This window comes from Onychomys torridus, chromosome 1, assembly GCF_903995425.1.
Source record: "Onychomys torridus chromosome 1, mOncTor1.1, whole genome shotgun sequence".
Lineage (NCBI taxonomy): Eukaryota > Metazoa > Chordata > Mammalia > Rodentia > Cricetidae > Onychomys > Onychomys torridus.
The window spans coordinates 106,251,105-106,269,407 of record NC_050443.1 but is presented as its reverse complement, the minus strand read 5'-3'; the positions used below and the strand labels follow the sequence as shown (position 1 = coordinate 106,269,407).

General features: G+C 49.6%; 1 protein-coding gene across 3 annotated transcripts in view; it reads left to right on the top strand.

Annotated features, from left to right (window-relative positions):
• Positions 1-18,053, top strand: part of Rgs10 (regulator of G protein signaling 10) — a 44,452-nt gene extending 26,399 nt beyond the window's left edge. The window contains exons 4-5 of one of the 3 annotated variants that reach the window (XM_036178634.1): positions 3,705-3,848; positions 17,650-18,053. In XM_036178634.1, the coding sequence (XP_036034527.1) occupies positions 3,705-3,848; positions 17,650-17,799 (294 nt within the window). In that variant the 3' untranslated portion in view covers positions 17,800-18,053. The remainder of the gene's footprint in view (positions 1-3,704; positions 3,849-17,649) is intronic. The other 2 variants (XM_036178641.1, XM_036178647.1) reach the window with 2 other exon arrangements.
• The last annotated feature ends 250 nt before the right edge of the window (positions 18,054-18,303 follow it).

The window sequence follows — 18,303 nt, the reverse complement described above, 5'->3', positions numbered from 1 at the left end:
AGGAAGGCAAGGCGCTGGCTTGTGTCTGGAAGGAGCTCACTTAGGTGTCAGAGACTGGACACATCTGTCTTTCTCAGAGAAGGAAGGACTATGGTGTGGGTAGTAGCTGGACTAGAGCCGCCGTCACAGACCTGGAATTGCCTCCACCTTTGGTTCTTATTCTTACAGCAGCTAGAATAGGGTTAACACAACTCTGGAAAAACCTACCAGAATAGCTCAAGTGGCCAGTTCTTCTTTTGTGTTCAGTGTTCTCAGCCTGGACACCAGGCCTTCCCGTGACTGGCCTGTGGTCAGCAGCCTCAGAGCTTCCCTTTTCGGGCACACTTCCTATCCTAGCCCAGAGAGACTCTGCAGCTCACTCTTTCTGTTCCACTCGCTGGGTCAGCACAGGGACTCATCCTGTCCTCAGAGGCCGACGAAGGGCAGCTGATATGAGAGCGTTGGCTGAGAGCCAGGGTTTGGACATCTGCAGCCCTGGCACCTGCTTCCTCTCCCCTGCGCCACCTGCCTCCAGATTGGCGTCTCAAGCTGCTCACTTGCATGTCTCATTTTCAGAACCACTCAAGATTGCCCGGATTCATGTGGGCCATGTGTGTGCATCCACGCATGGCAGAGCGTTCGCATGCCTGTGGATGTCTTGGGGAGGGGAGGCCTGCAGACTTTCACATGCAGTTTGCTCATCTGGCCGACTGAAATTCTACTTTCATGAAGTAACTTTAAAACAGGAAGTGGGTTTCCAAAAATGTTCCCTTCAGACAGAATGCCGGTGGTAGGAGAGGCTCACGGCTCTGTAAAGTCACTGGGTCTTTGAGAGACGTGAAGCTCCAAACTTCTGCTCTGGGCCTCGTGATGGTCCCCAGACCTATCCTAGAAATAGTCATATTTATCTTAAGAGGCTCCGATGTCTTTGAGTTTGACATTAATTAATTGCTCCTGTAGTCAAGAAAGAACAGACACAGGGCTTTGAGTGGTGACCCCACCTAGGCACTGTTCCTGTACCAGCAGAGGTATGGTCAGGCCTCGGCCTCATGGGGTCTTTTGCCTACTAGCCTCTGGCATGAAACAAGCTCATTTTTTTTTTTTTTTCTGTTGTCAAGCACTACTAATTGGAAACTTCCAGGGATTTTCTGAAAACCTGAAGTTTTCAGAGTCTGTTTTTCCCTCAGCCAAGCTCTGCAAGCATCCTTAGAAGCTGAGGGCCTCTCTGGGAGAAAAGTGTTTTCTTCGGGCCTCCTGACCTTCCTCATCTCCTCCACAAACCACAGCTGTGTGCTGCACACTAAAGGCATCTCTCCACTGCCTTGCTCCGTGGGGTCAGATGGGGCCCGAGAGCCGAGGTTCACACAGTAGCTATCTTTGCTGTGGGGAGGCAGGTGCACACAAATGTCCTTCCTTTTCAAGAAAGGGGGCCTCAAGGGAAGTTCTGGTGGAGAGGGCTGAGTCTGCTGCGCTGCCTGAGGCACTTTGAAGACAGTGCGTACTGTAAAGTCAGCTCCTTCCACCAGAGAAGGTCATGGCCCTGTCAGGTTTCACAGTGACCCCTGCCCTGGGGTGCGTCACCACTCTGCCAGGGCAAGGAGAGCACAGATGAGTGAACACCTTGTTGGCGCTGCCTCTGGGGTACCACCATGCTTTCCAGGGGGGCTGCACTAGGGACTTCTGGGCACACAGTGAGCGTTCTTCGCCTTACTTACACTTAATGTTTAGTTACGTGAAGGAAAAGGCCCTCTCTTGGAAGACGGACAAGCCATGTACCCTGGAGAGCTCAGTGAACCTTGTGGGACCCGAGTAGGATTGAAGTTTGGAATTAGATAGTCCTGATGTCACCTGTCCTGGCCCTGGTCCTCACCAGGAAAGCAGCATTAACAGGAAGACCAAGAAATTAAGGGGAGGGAACAGGCCTACTGTGTCTGCGGTTCAGCAGGTGCTGGCCACCGTACATGCGTGTGTGCGTGGTTTCACGGGACTTCGTGTGTCTTGGCGAAACACACGTAATAAAAAACTTCATTTGAGCGTGTTCACAGTGCTGTACAGACACTGCCACTTACTCGATCCCAAATCCTTTCAAAACTCCAAAGAAAACCTTCATGACCATCACCCTTTGTTCCGGGAGGTCAGAGTCTGGTCCAGGTGTTTCCAGGTTCTCAGTCAAGGAACTGAAATAACAGTGCAGAAAGACTGAAAAGTAGCAAGGAAACCACGCAAGAGCGAAGCCTTAGTACTGCTCAGAAAGAAATGTTCTGCCAAGAGTGACAGCAGAGACTGGGGGTGGTGCTACATGCTTTTAACCCCAGCACTCAGGAAGCAGAAACAGGAGGATCTCTGTGCGTTTGATGCCAGCCTGGTCTACAGAGTGAGTTCCAGGACAGCCAGAGCTAGATTGAGACTCTGTCTTGAGAGAGAGACGGAGACAGAGACAGAGAGACAGAGACAGAGACAGAGAGACAGACAGCAGATCACATGAGTGAGAGTGTATTCAGGGGCCCCAGGTTACTGAATGGGATTACTTTGATGGGGTCTAGAGGAAGGAGGGGCTGGTTACTAAGGGCTGTGTCATGGGTGGGTCTCTATTTTGATTGGCATGTTCTAAGGTACAACTTTTACTGTGCTTATCTCTTCCCATAATGCATCTGATCTGAATCCTATGCACACTGGGTTGTACATAGGCATAAGATGGTAGATAGAGGACTCCCTCTATTCACTTAGAGGACAGGGTCTGCTCTCTTTCTCATCTACCCAAAACTAGTTCAGGACAGAATGGCCCCCAGCCAGTGTACCTGGCCATGACTGGAGTGTGAGTGAATGGAAACCTCAATGATGTTTGAAGGTTGTTGAGGGGAGGGGTGGGCTGTTTGTGTAGCTCAGTGCAGGTGGGGACCCTAGGTCACTAGGCGCATTGTTAGGATAGCAGTGTGTGTGCACATAGCACATGTAGGTGAAAGCCCCAGGCTGCCAACGCATTATTGGAAGGGTGTGTATCTATCCCAAACTGAGTGAAGTCCCAGGTGGCTAAGCTGTGCCTTGTGCCCACCTCACCTCCATCCCCATTTCTTCCTCCTACAATCCCTGAGCAATTACTAATCTTTCTGTTTCTGGGGGTCTGCACATTTTAGGTGTTTCCCCATGAACACGATTCTACAGTATGCAGCTTCTGTGGCTGCTTTCCTTCTTGTAGCTAAACAGTTCCAAGGTTCATTCGGGTTGGAACCTTGGCCAGCGAGTACTTCATTCCCCCTCAAGACCAAGTGACGTTTCCATGAGCTCTGAATTTGAAGGTTTCACAGGATGGTCCCGAGTCCCAGTTGAATGTCATTTTTATTGTTTTTGAATGATCAGTGTAGCAATTTTGTTTCAGGAGACTTGGCTGCAGATGCATTAGTAGGTATGGGATAGGCATTAATAGGTATGGGATAGGCATTAGTAGGTATGGGATAGGCATTAGTAGGTATGGGATAGGCATTAGTAGGTATGGGATAGGCATTAGTAGGTATGGGATAGGCATTAGTAGGTATGGGATAGGCATTAGTAGGTATGGGATAGGCATTAGTAGGTATGGGATAGGCCAGGCTGCTGTGGGCCCTTCAGGGAGCTTGGCTCTGGAGGCAGCAATAGCTGCCAGCTGCAGTTCTTCCAGGGCTGGCTGGAAGGTGGAACTGACTTCAGGCCAGGAAAGGGTAACAGTCCAGCTCCTCTGTCTCCTCCAGATGCAGGTAAAGGCCAGGGAGATCTACATGACCTTCCTGTCCAATAAGGCCACTTCGCAAGTCAACGTGGAGGGACAGTCTCGGCTCACTGAAAAGATCCTGGAAGAGCCTCACCCTCTGATGTTCCAGAAGCTCCAGGAACAGGTAATGTGACCTCCTTGCTCATGCCTTGATCTGAAAAGCTATTGACATTCACTCCAGGCCTGGGGGAATTCTTCAGGGAAATGCCACATTCCCCAGGAAATACCTCATCTAGCTGTGGTGGCTGAGGTTACTGAGCCCTGATGAAGGTGAAGGTTGGGGAACCCTTGGTTCTGAATTTGGACATGTTGACTCTCGTTCTGTGTACCATTTGAACCACTGGATGGGATGGGAGGCTAGGTCTGTCTGAGGGACACAGGTTAAAGAAATGTTGTGACAACCACTGATGGGAAGGACAGTTAGGCAAGCCTCGGAACAGCGGCGGGGACTCTACAGCTGTGCTTGTACAAATGGCCAAACCACTTACTGCCTGTGGCCCAGAGCTGTCAGTAAATTTATAATGTGGCCTCTTGGTCATAAAAAAGGGAAAATTTTGCAGTATATTCCACTTAGAACCAGAAGAGGTAAGTTTAAAAATGGACATGTTAAAGAGGTAAACCTTAAGTTTTCTGGCAGAATTTCTTATGAGGAATAGTCAATAAATGTCATTAGACACAAGGGATGTGACCTGAAATTCAGACCTGGATTTAAAAATGTGTGTGCACAGCTACACTCTGCGGTGAAATGTGACGTCCACCCTGGGTCAAGGGTACACTTCTGCCAGGAAGGCAGATCGAGGCTAAGGGACCCATGTTGAAGAAGTAACATGGAATAGCTGTTGAAGGTAGAGATAGAAGATGCTGGAAACATCCATGAGGATTCAAAGTAGCAGGGAACCTCAACCTTTTTTTTTTTTTTTTTTTTAATTTGGTTTTTCAAGACAGGGTTTCTGTGTAGTTTTGGTGCCTGTCCTGGATCTTGCTTTGTAGCCCAGACTGGCCTCGAACTCACAGAGATCCGCCTGTCTCCACCTCCTGAGTGCTGAGATTAAAGGCGTGCGCCACTGCTGCTTGGCCTCGAGCTGTTTTTATACAAATACACAAACACCTTCCTCACTGCCTGTCCTGAGGAGGCCACTCACATAGAGGCCCCTCCAACGTGAATAGACCAGTCACATGAAGGGTGAGTTAAAACGGGTGGTGGGTCCTACTCCCAGAATTAACTGTTCAGAGCTGTGGGTCATATGTGGTGTGGGACCACCTCCCCATGTGTCCCAGGGAAGGCTGGTTTTGCAGGTCTCAGGCTGTACACTGTGGAGACTCCTGTATGTTGGCCGAGTGTTTGCTTTCAGGGGAGGGGCTTTTTGAGCACCTGGAGTAGTGGTTCTCAACCTGTGGGTCATGACCCCCTTGGGGGGGCTCACATATCAGATATCCTGCATATCAGATAATTGCACTATGATTCACAACAACAGCAAAATTACAGTTATGAGGTAGCAACGAAATAATTTTATGGTTAGGGATTACGACAATATGAGGAACTGGATTAAAGGGTTGCAGCTTTAGGGAGGCTGAGAACCACTGGCCTAGAGGATGTCCCAGCAACCGTGAGGCTCCATCTTTGCTCATCCTCTGATAGAAAACAAAACACCTGGCAGGAATACAAGCAGAAGCACTTTGAGAACAGTTTCCAACTGACACAGTGGCGAATGTAGGTCCACGTAAATTCTGAACCAAATCTGGATGTTGAAGGAACTCTGTCTGGGTCTCTGGGGGGACTTATTAAGGCCTTCTGCAGGAGTAGCTTTAAGCTATGGGCATAGGTTTGGGAGAAATTGGCAGATAGGGAAAGGCAGTTTTTGTGAGTGTAGCCACGTGGGCACCTCTGTCTGTGCTGGCCCTCAGGATCTTCTAAAAGGCTCTGTCGGGTGCTTTAAAATACATCCGGTATTGAGAGCTTGGCCAGCCATTAAATTCTACATTATCTGCAGCAACAGTGCCCACTACTGCTGAACCACCCCAGAGCTGTTGTCTCCCTTGGCATGAACTCTCATCTATTCACCGACGAGTGTGCTTAGCCTCATTGTGTTGACAGCAGAAGCAAGGCTCAAGGAGGTGTAATGGCTTATTAAAGTCACTCAGGTAGTGAAAGTTGCTAGAGGCCGAGTTTCCATCCGCCTGCCTTCCAAAGCCATGGCTGCTCTGCATCCCTCATAGCCCTCACTGTCTTCCAGTTCAAGAGCAGCTTCTCTCTGCCTGGCAGAGGCCCATGATCCCCTGGGGACAGAGGAAGTTCAGAGAGCACATGAACAGTTGCTTTATGGGGCTCCAGAGACCAAGGTGGGAATGACAGGAGAGAGGCTCGTGGGATTCCACACAGTGGCCTGCACACAGTGCCAAAGACCCCCACAAGGCGTCCAAAGTAGAGCCAGCTGCTGTGATCTGCACACAGCCCAGGCAAGTGTCTGCTGGGGGGCTGGCTGGCACAGAGAGGGTGATTTTTTTTTCTTTCCTGAATGACAACATAGTTGTTATTCTGAGACATATAGTTTGGCCTCAAACTTTATTCCTCTGCCACACAAATGCCAGGGGCACAGGTGTGTGCCACCACACCTGGCTAAGTGGCAAAGTTTTAAAAGTACTTTTCTATCTACCTGATGGTAAAAGGCACTTGGGAACAAAAGTCTATTGAAGGCACGTGGTCCCCGCCCCCCACCGTGATCTCACCTGGAGACAGTCACTAAACAGCATTCCATTTCTAGATGCCCATCTTTCATGTTCTATAAATAAGGCACTCCACCACACTCGTTACCAGTGTGGTTCAAAGTTTGACTGTAAAGGAAGTGCTTTTATATCCTGTTGTGAAGCACTGTTTGAGAGAGGGAGAGACAGAGAGACTAACTGTCCTAAGGTATAAATGGGTGGATGAGAAAAAAATCATGGCCATCCCATCCCTTCTTATCTCTGGAGACTTGTTTGTTTTTACACTTTTTTTGGGGGGGGGTATCACCCAGCTCCCAAATAAATCACACATGGAGGCTTATTCTTAATTATAAATGCCCGGCCTTAACTTGGCTTGTTGTTAGCCAGCTTTTAACTTGAATTATCCCATCGACCTTTTGCCTCTGGGCTTTTACTGCTCTCTTACTCTGTGGCTTGCTGTGTAGCTGGGTGGCTAAGCCCCGGAGTCCCCCTCTTTCTCTGACTCCTCCTCCTCTTTTCCTCCCAGATTTCTCCCTCTATTTATTCTCTCTGCCTGCCAGCCCCGCCTATCCCTTCTCCTGCTTCACTATTGGCCAGTTCTTTATCAGACCACCAGGTGTTTTAGACAGGCACAGTAACACAGCTTCACAGAGTTAAACAAATGCAACATAAACAAAAGTAACACACCTCAGAATAATATTCCACAGCAGCGACTGGTTGCAGGAACCCTCCTGCTACACACATGCACTTAATATCTAACTGTCAAGCAGTGTTAGATGGTGTGTAACCTGTACACATCTTCCCACGTGGTTTAAATCCAATCTGCCATAGTACCAAGGCTGGTATCACATTCGATTTCTTAGGGATCTGTGACAGGAAAGGACAGCTTGGTGCATGTTTTCTTGTGGAAGCAGAGCACTATTTGGGCAGCCTGAGCTGGTTTCCTGGACGTGAGGAGAGTGCTGAAGTCACCTGGGCTTTGCTTCATGTTGGAAATCTCTGTCAGGGGCCAAGACACAAAGGGGCTCAGCATCACCCACAGTCTTTGCTCCCACAAAACCTCTTTGAGGACCCTGCTTTCTTAAGCGAGGGACATTAGAGGGAAATGTGATGGAGACCCCAAGATTTTAAAAATGTTTTTTTATTTACTTATTTATACATGTGCACGCACACACATTTGTGTATGTGTTGTATATAGAGGCCAGAGGTCAACGTTGAGCATCTTCCTCAATTGATTCCCACCTTATTTTTTGCAAGAGTCTTTCCCATTGGCATGGACCATGGATTGGACTAGATTGGCTGGCCAGGGATCCTCTTGTCTGCACTTCTCTGGTGCTGGGCTTACAGACATGTATCACCAAGCCCAACTCTTAGGTGGGTGCTGGGAATCAGAACTCAGGTCCTTGTGCTTATTTGGCAAGCACTTTGTTGACTGAGCCCTCCCCCATTTATAAATTCAAGGCTTATATTTATATAAGCCTCAGTCACAGTTTCAGCTTCACCATGACCATCGTGTGGCTTAAGGTAGGCCTATCTGAACAGGCTGCTAACCTCTGCTTTCAGCCACTGTCACCAGGAAAGCTTTAGGTGGCCAGCCACTCATAATGTGGCGTCGTTCTGATGCTCTCGGGGAGCATGGTGGGGCAGCATGGCTTTTGTGGGACATAGCTAGAGCTGAGGGCAAAGCAAACATCCTCCAGCTCAGATTAGATGGCCCTGCATCCCTGCGCCTTTAGAAGAGCCTCTTAGGTACTTTACTCAGGTTCTGCTAACTCTTGGTTTACAGACAGTTCTAACAGGTTCTTTGGTTCAGAGCAGATTTGAAGTGAAATACTGGTAAGGCTGAATGGCAGAAAGCAAGGCCTACAACCAGGGAGCAGGCAGACAATGATACTGAGCACTAACCACAGCACAGTGATCCGGGGCCAAAACACATGGGGCCCATGTTCCCACACACCACAGTGTGGGTTTCTCTGTACTCCAGGATGGTAACGCTCACAAGACACCAAGCAGAAGCCAGCAGTGGTCAGTGTATTGTGTGAAGAGTGCACTGTGCCTGTTAGTAAGCATTTCAGTGAAAGCAAGAGAAGCAAGGGGCTTAACTCTGTTGTCTGGGAAGGTCCCCTTTGGAATAAATCGAGAGATGACTTCCTGATTTAATTTCTAAGTTTGGCTCATCTGTATGCCCAGTGGTGACCGATCAAAAGACGTGGAGGTCGCACTGTGTGCATCTCTTGGGTACTGTGGTCCAGTGCTGGAGGCTGAGCTTCACAAGAAGCAGAAGGGAGGTGGCTCCCTTTCAGTCTCTTCAGTGACTAGTGTAGGAGCTATTTGTGTTGCAAGGAAGTCAGCTCCTGTCCATCCTCAAGGACAAGGATAAATGCCGAGAAGGAGACACAACAGCTGAGAGATGGGCTTAGAACGTCTGGAAGGGGCTACTAGGGTGCCCTGGAGAGGCCAGAACCCTGAAAGGCAGCAAATACTAGAAGAGCTCTGGGAGGCAGGATGTCCCAGGAGAAGCCAGTAAAGGCTCTGAGGCAGGTGTTGGCTGGGCATGTTGTTGGGAAGATCATTGTTCTACAGAGTGATGGGGGATGGGGTGGGGCTTGTTGGATCCTGGGCTATGGTACTTGTTGAATGGAGGAATTTTGAAATTTAGCTTTTTTTTTTTTTTTTAAATCATGTGGGTTGGTTGCACTAAGAAAGTTAGATCTTGAAAGCTGGGCTCTTGGCCCTGATGCCCAGCCCTGGCTCTCCTGCCCTCTCCTATCTAGGCTGGAAAGTGCACATGACTCAGTACAGAGCCACCTCTATCACTAGAGGGTCAACTGGTGGCTTTGGCTTCCTAATCATGGCTTATCATTGGTCCTTGGCCTGGTGCTGGCCCTCCTCCCCATCCCTGTCTCAGCTCATCACTTCCTGGATGCTGGGCTCAGAGTCACCGTCATGATCACTGTGTGGTAGATTAGCTCTTGGCATCAGGAGAGGGAAGTAGGGGCTCAGAGCCCCCGTCCTGCCTCAGACCCCACACAGGTTCTGCTGCTTAGTGTGGCTTCTGTGTTCCTACATGTAATTTGGGGACTCTCTGCTACACCTCAGGTGAGGCTAATGTACTTCTCCTCTTCCAGAAGGAACCCTGCGCTGCTACCTACAATAATCCTAGCATGTTGCCAGGATGCCCTCATTCCTAGGTAGTGCCAGTGTTCAGTCAAGGCTCAAAGGCAGCAAAATGACCTCCACAAAGTGCCAGGTTCCCAGTTACAGCCTCAACAGAGGAAGGAAGCGAGAGTGGGCCCTTTTCTCAGTGCTGCTTCTGAATCTCCCTGAAGTGTGTTTCTCATCCTCTTAATCCACATCATTAGAAAGGGAGTAGCAGCCGGGCAGCGGTGGCATATGCCTTTAATCCCAGCACTCGGGAGGTAGAGGCAGGTGGATCTCTGTGAGTTCGAGACCAGCTTTAGAGCAAGATCCAGGACAGGCACCAAAACTACACAGAGAAACCCTGTCTCGAAAAACAAAACAAACAAAAAAGAAAGGAAGGAAGAAAGGGAAGGAAGGAAGGAAGGAAGGAAGAAAGGAAGAAAGGAAGAAAGGGAAGGAAGGAAGGAAGAAAGGAAGAAAGGAAGAAAGGGAAGGAAGGAAGGAAGTAGAATGATGATGGGAAGGGCTACCTGGCCTACTGGAGTTCACCCCAGCTCCCCTGTTTCTCCACATAGGACCTTGGTCTGAAGTACCATTGTCCTTCTTTCTGGGCTGTGGTTGGCAATCGGAGCCAGAATGTACGCCATCTCTGCCTTACAGGCACTGTTGACATTCACTCCAAAAGATCAAGCCCAGCCTAGAAATGCAGTTTCCAGGGTGGCCATGAATTTTTGTTCCAATGGAGAGTAAAGGGGTTCCATATCTGTGTGGCCAGGTGCCTTCAGCAGGGTGGGGCGTGAAGGACTTTCAGACTTCCAACTTGACAACTTTACGATAAGGGACTCCTTGTCATGGCGGAGATGCAGATTGTCATTGCACTTTGAACTTGAGTCTCACAGACTCTAGGGAAGACTGGATAGATAGCCCACACTGCAAGAGCGTATTTTGCCCCATGCAGAGGGTCCTTCCGACTCAAGCTCTGATCTTCCCGGAGTTCTGAACCCACCCTTGGCACATTCACCTGCCTATGAACTAGACGTGCAGTTCAGATCAACAAAACCTTTCTAGTGACTCAATCATGCTTACGGGGCAGGGTCTCCACTCGGCCTGGCACTGTCCTGCCGTCTTCCAGCTACCCTCAGACCTTCTGGGTGCACCCAGTCCTTCTTCAGAAGAGGGACCTCCGTTTCACAGGGTGGGCACATCAGTTCTGTAGGTACAAAGAGAGAGAGACAGAGATAGACACACAGAGAGAAACAGAGATGGACACACACAGACAGAGAGAGAGAGATTGAGAGAGATAGAGAGACACAGAGAGATAGACACACACACACACACACACACACACACACACACACAGAAAGAGAGAAACAGAGAGACAGAGATAGACACACAGAGAGAAACAAAGAGACAGAGATAGACACACAGAGAGAAACAAAGAGACAGAGATAGACACACACGGACAGAGAGACAGAGATGGAGAGAGATAGACACAGAGATATTGAGAGAGATAGAGAGACACAGAGAGATAGACACACACACACACAGAGACAGAGAGAGAGAGAGAGAGAGAGAGAGAATGCTCTAGAAAGAGAAATCCCATTAGCAAACTTTGTTACATTAAAAAATTTAAATTTTTCCTCCTTATGCGGGTTGAAGTGACCCAGAGAAGAAAGGAGGTAGGTATTTTGTCTAGCCTTTCTAATGTACTCGATTCTGAGGTGATCAAATATTTATCAGGCTCAGAATACAGTGGAGGGAGGCAGTGGATTAACCCGGCGTGGCCCCTGCTTGGAGGCCAAGGGCTTCGGGCAGAGCCCTTCCCTAGAGCGACTTGTTAGGCACTGCAAGGGTGTTTGTGTTTTTGTTTCCCCTTGCTGCTCCATCCGGGGTTTGAGGAGGCATGGTGGGTATCTGGGTGATGCGGGGACCCTGCACTGGAAGGTGAGGGGCAGGGCACAGCTGCACAGATGTGGCATTGCTCTTTCCTCCCAGTCTGCAGCAGGGAATCCCGGGCGACAGGGCTAAACAGTTTATAGTGCATGCATGCAGATGTGAGGCCTGAAGACCAGAAACCCTTGCTAAGCCACATCTGTCTTGGGAAAAAAAAAATCCCAGAAGCAGCCCATCTGCCTACTCACAGCTTCTGCTTTGCCCTCTGGAGACTAGTCACCCTTGGGCTGTGCTTAGAGGCCTTCAGGCCACTTCCACCTCTTCCTCTCCATCTGGGTTGTTTCCATTTTTTCCTCTTCTCTGCAGGTGTCTAGGACTCCGACCACATTGTTTAGGTCCCGGTCAATTGCACCAGTGGGGTCAGCTTTGCCTGCCAGAGGCCTGGTTTTATAGAAACAACTAAAGGTCCTGGGGCCCAGCTCATCTCTGCTGGAGCCTAAGTTCCCTAGCACCTTGACCTTGAACTGCTGTCTCCAGAACTGTGAGGGAGTTCACATCTGCGCCTCTGTTTCAGCAGTTCCCTAGTTTTGTCCTAACCGACTGCCAATCTCACATGTTTCAGACAGCAAAGCCTTCTTGCACAGCTAGACTAGGAATCTGAAATCATCTGTGGGCGGGGTCTGGGCTCCTGATGAAGGATCTAGAAGAAAGAGGATCTTGCCCTCCCTTCCAGCTTCTGGTCAGTTGCTTGTTGTCCTTGGAATCCGTAGGCTGTGGTCACGTCACTCCTGTCTCTGTCACCGCTGTCAGATGGGAACCTTCTCTCCAGGTCTCTCTGTGTGTCCTGCCCTCTCTGGGGAAGAACCTGTCTTTGGATCGGGTCCCCCTACCCTGTAGGGTGATGTCAGCTTGTTAGCCATACCTAGAGCTGTTTCCAAATCAGGTCACGTTTTGAGGATCTAGATGTATAAATGTTTTCTTTTTTTTCTTTTTCTTTTTCTTTTTTTTTTTTTTTTGAGCTGAGGATTGAACCCAGGGCCTTGTGCTTGATAGGCAAGCTAAATCTCCCACTGAGCTAAATCCCCAACCCTATAAATGTTTTCAAAAGCACTCTCCAGCCTGCTGCTAGCTTTTGCAACTGTTCCTTTCCCTCTAACATAATCGAGGCCATTGTTTGAAATTCAGTGCTTTTTTTTGTTTGTTTGTTTGTTTTTTTGGTTTTTCGAGACAGGGTTTCTCTGTGTAGCTTTGTGCCTTTCCTGGAACTCACTCTGTAGACCAGGCTGGCCTCAAACTCACAGAGATCCGCCTGCCTCTGCCTCCCGAGTGCTGGGATTACAGGCGTGCGCCACCACAGCCCGGCTAGTGCATTTTTGAAATTAGATAGTCAATCACTTAATGCTTGGGTTTTTGTTTTGTTTGTTGCTTATGGTTTTTTACTCCCCAGACAGGGTTTTTCTGTGTAACAGCCCTGGCTGTCCTGGAACTTGCTTTGTAGCCCAGGCTGGCCTCGAACTCACAGAGACCCGCCTGGCTCTGCCTCCCGAGTGCTGGGATTACAGGCGTGCACCGCCACACCCGGCCTCAATCACTTAATGCTTATGGGCAAGTTTCCATGTTCAACTCTTTGCAAATCTTGATTTTTTTCTTTTTCTTTTTTTTCCCCATGTAGTGAAAGACTGGCCTGGACATGCCTGTGGGGTCCAGGCTGGTTTTGAACTTGTGATTCTCCTGCCTGGCCATTCCAAGTGCTACCCATCAAGTAGACTTCACTTTTTTTTTTAAACCTTTACTTATTTGTTTGAGGGGCAGGGAGCATGGGTGCCATGGCACATACATTAGAATCACCATGGTTTGCAGAAGTTGGTTCTCTCCTTCCACTATGTGGGTCCGGGAAGCAAACACTGGTCTCCAGGCCTGTGTGCCCAGTGTCTTTACTGTCTGAGCTATTTACCCATCTCTCTCTCTCTTTTTTTGGTTTTTGGTTTTTGTTTTTTTTTGGTTTTTCGAGACAGGGTTTCTCTGTGTAGCTTTGCGCCTTTCCTGGAACTCACTTGGTAGCCCAGGCTGGCCTCGAACTCACAGAGATCCACCTGGCTCTGCCTCCCGAGTGCTGGGATTAAAGGCGTGCGCCACCACCTCCCGGCCCCATTTCCTTCGTAATGACTGCATAGTGTTCTGCCACGCAAGTGTTGGCATATGGGCGGTTTAGCATCTGGGACAAAGAGGTAGCCTGCCAGGCTTGGCCTCCCTTCTGTCCCTTGCTCATGGTTCTGGACTGAGTTGTGCCCTCTATTCATGTCCCACTTCATATGTTGCAGGCCTAACTCACAGTCCTCTGGATTGTGACGACATCCGGAGACAGGGTAATTAAGTTAAATAAGGTCATATGGATGGGCCCTGATCCAAAGTGACAGGTGTTTGGTTGTTTTAAAATGTTCTTTCTGTGTGTGACAACATGTGCGTGGAGGTCAGAGGGCACCTTTGTGTGTTTGTGTGTGTGACAACATGTGTGTGGAGGTCAGAGGGCACCTTTGAGGAACTGGTTCTCTCCTCCCTTGTTTATGTGGATTCTGGAAATCAAACTCTGGTTACCAGGCCCTCGTGGCAATCACCCTCGCCTGCTGAGCCATCTTGCTGACCCCTGATGGGTGTTCTTATATAAGGCATACATGGGGGACGGCCATATGACACACAGAGAGAGGCCCTGAAAGAAATCAGCCTGCTGGTAGCCTGACCTCCGATTCTGGCCTCCGGAACTATGGGTAAAAGCTGCCTGTGGTTCAGTTTTGCCAGGCAGAGCTGAGCAACCCTTACTATGCAGCCAAGCACTAGCCCCAAGTCCTCACTTTCCTCCCCTGTGAAACCACAGTCCCCAGGGCGCTGTCATGGGAGAATGCTCTATCGGATGCCTGGAGTGTGTGGCCACAGACGTCTCAGTCATGTTGGGCCTCACCTGACCATCTGCGGAACACACGGCAAACATGTGCTAGGCTCTGTCATGGCCAGTTGCCCTGGGATAGGCTGTGGTCAGTACCTGGCTGAGGATTCGCAGCCAACTTCTGCCTGTTCTCTGTTACCTTGCTTCATATCACCCCCGAGGGGCTCTATCATGGAAACTCCTGGGGCCCAGCACTCTCATGGCCATGCGAGGAGGCCTTTGCCGCCGGTAGCAGCAGGAAGCTGGCCTCTGGATCCCACGCAGAGCCACAGGACTGTGAACAACCAGGGAGAGGAAGTCTTCCTGGGCCTGCCACCCACAGCTGCTTCCGAGTCCCTCCAGCACCTAGAGGTGATGACAGCCAGACAGCCAGAAAGCACAGTCTAAAGACTTTGGGGCTGGCTGGGCATTTCACACCTGCCCACCACAGGGAATGGCCCTGTGCTCTTGTTAAATAATATGTGGCCGGGCCAGCAAGCTGCCTTAGCAGGTAAGAGCATTTGTCCACAAACCTGACTTTGATACTTGGATCCTGTGGTGGAAGAAGAGAACGGGTCCCCAGAAGTTGTCCTCTGACCTGGGTACATGCATCCTCATCTTCCTCCTCCCCCAACCCACAATAATAAAATAAATGCTTTAAAAAGATTTATTTTATTACTTTATTTATAAAGTATTTTGTATATGAGTATTTTGCCTGCATGTATGTCTAGGCACCTCGTGCATGCCTGGTGTCCTGAGAACTCAGAAGAGGGCATCAGATCACCCGGGGCTGGAGTTACAGGTGGTAACACTCTTGTGAGTTACCACGTGGGTGCTGGGAATCGAACTGTGGGTCCTCTGCAAGAGCAATAAGTGCTGTTAATTGCTGGGTCAACTCTCCAGGAGCTGAGTGGGCAGAGGAATGGGAGCCTCTGGGCTCTTGAGTACTGTCCCCACATGAAGCAGCCTTCCTGATTCCGTCTCTCAACTCTGCACACCCAGGTGCCTCCAGCACGCCCCCTTCTCCTCTCTCTGAAGTGTGAGCTTCAGAGTCGCAGAAGGCAAACAGGATACTCCCCTCCCACCCACAGAGACTTCAGAGGAGAGGCCCTACCCCTGCTGCTGGTGCTGGCTGGCTTTGCTAGGGACCTGGGGGAAGTGACAGGGCTCAGGACTGCATGCCAGGAAAGGCCTGCATGGAGCTGGTTCCCTTAGTCACACCCCGAGCATCTGCTCTGGTTCCTGTGTCAGGTGGGCACCTGTAAGATCCCCTTGGGAGACCACATACCTGCAGGGCCGAAGGATGCCCAGTGATGACGGGTGTGGATACCTGTTTAGCACGTTTGTGGGAAGCCTAGGGAGGAGAATGAGGTTTCTTATCCCCAGCCTCCCCCCAACCCCCACTGTAGATTTTCTTGATTTCTGGGGTATTATATTTTCATAAAAAGTGATGTGTCCAAACCTTAGATGGTTATAATCACTTCAAAATTACAAAATCAATACAAAATAAGTAACTGCTCCAGAGCTTGGGAAGAATAGAATGGCCTCAGGGGAATGGCAGAGGCGGGTTCAACCGTTTATGGACAGCCCAATGTGTCCAATGTGTCCTGGGTGTGGTCTCTCCTGGGTGGTTTGGTTCTCCTGCAGCCCTACTGAGAACATGAAGGTGAAAGATAGAAGGTTCTGGTCCTTTCCTGAGGCATTTCCCACCTTCCAAGCAGATGTCCTGAGGCCTTAGCCCCTGTGTGTGTTGGGAGGAGGCAGGTTTAAAAAAAAGTCAGGATTTTACCACCTACTTGACAGCCCTGTCTGATGGTGTGCGGCATTCTGGAACTTTCCATTCAACCAAGCCAGAGCTAGTACTGTACAGGAAGGCACCTTGGTGTGCCTTGTGGATCTTTTTAATCTGAAGGCAAGAGACACAGACAATCAGAGACAGTGACAGAGAGACAGACAGACTATGTCTTGAAAAGATGACTCTCTCTACAGGCAGGAAAACGCACCCTCTCTTTTCTTCTCTGTGTTGTAGGGTGAAGGAAGGTGAACAGGGGTGAATCTGGGGGCTTCTGTGTGGAGACAGCCTCCACAGAGCACGTGTGTAGTGTGTGTAGTGTGGTGTAGCTCTCTCTGGTGCCCAGGACTCAGGCTCCATCAGGGGTCAGCCTCAGCCCCAGTGTGCCCTGGGATCTCTGCTTTCTAGAGACCTCAGCCTGCCAGTCTGTGCAGGGTCTGCCCTGCTGCTGACTTCCGTGTTCTCTGCAACTGAGACCTGGTCCTGTGGCCTCTCCTGATGGAGACTACGTGTGCACTCCCTCCCCTGCATGAGATACACTCCCTTTGTCTCTTGGCGTGGTGATAGGTTTGAGATCTCCAACACCAAACTTACTGGGCTTAATATCAGGCTTTAAAAAGATTTTTTTGTTTTTGAGACAAGGTCTCATGTAGCTCAGGCTGGAGCCACACTCGTTATGTAGCTGAGGCTGAGCTTGAACTTCCTGAGTGATGGAATTACAGATGTGTGCCACCATACACAGCCAGTGAAGATTCTCGAAGGGCCATTCAAGGAGGGTCTGACTCAGGCTGTGTGCATCTGTTTGTCCATGGAAAACAAAGATGTGATTGTGCACGTGATTCTCTAGTCAGCAGATCCACTGAGACTGTCACACAATGACCAAGAATGCCCAGGACGTCTGCCTTGTCCAGCACAGCCCTACCCTAGTGTCCTTGTTACTATTATCAGTGCGTGTATGTGTGATCTGTGTGTTAGTGTGGGCATGTGCATGCCATGGCATGTGTGTAGAGGTTGGAGCACAACGTCCTGAATTCAATTCTCTCTTTCTATTGTGGGTCTTGGGGATAGAACTCAGGTTATCAGGCTTGCATGGCAAGTACTTTTACTGCTGAGCCATTTCATGAGTCCTACACTAGCATGTATTGTGTGTGTGTGTGTGTGTGTGTCTGTGTATGTGTATATACATATGTGTGTGTGGGTCTGTATATGTGTGTGTCTGTGCATGTGTGTGTTTCTGTGTATGTGTGTGTCTGTGTATGTATGTCTGTGTATGTGTGCATGTGTGTGTGTATGTATGTGTCTGTGTATGTGTGTGTATGTATGTCTGTGTATGTGTGTGTGTGTGTGTGTGTGTGTGTGTGTGTGTGTGTGCTCCTGTGAGTGCACAGGGTGTCACTCTTTGGCCTGTGGTGGGTTTTCACATGGTGATTCACTTCAGAGTTGGTGGTAGCTCTCAACCTCTCTCTTTGCTCTTAGATCTTCAATCTCATGAAGTATGACAGCTACAGCCGCTTCTTGAAGTCCGACTTGTTTCTGAGGCCTGGGCGTACCGAGGAAGAGGAAGAAGAAGATTTTCCCGACACTCAGACCGCAGCTAAACGAGCTTCCCGAATCTACAACACATGAGCCCTGAGAGCCGAGACTCCCACGGAACAGAGGGGTGGACTCGAGGAACTGTGCAGGGTTGCCATTGTTTTGTCGTTTGAATGTTTGAGGACTGAAGTGTGCAAGACCTTCCGCGGGATGTATGCGTCTCATTACCCTTTGCATGCCTAACATTCCATTAAAAACAACAGCAGCAAGAATAAAAAGTGGCTCTGAAGTTTCAGTTCACAAAACAAAGAGAGTCCTCCAACCCTGGACACTCAGCATTTTAATCTTGATTAAATTTCCCCGTAAGCCACAGGTGAAGCCTTTTGCCACCTCCTCTTTGAAGCCTTTGTCTCGCCTTGCTGGCCTGGGCTCGCTCGCTCTCTCTCTCTCTCTCTCTCTCTCTCTCTGTGTGTGTGTGTGTGTGTGTGTGTGTGTGTGTGTGTGTGTGCACAGACTCTCGGCAAAATGATCTGGGACACAGGTTGATCTGACAAGCACAGGGGTGGTGGGCATCATTTGCCAGTGGCTTTGGGATTA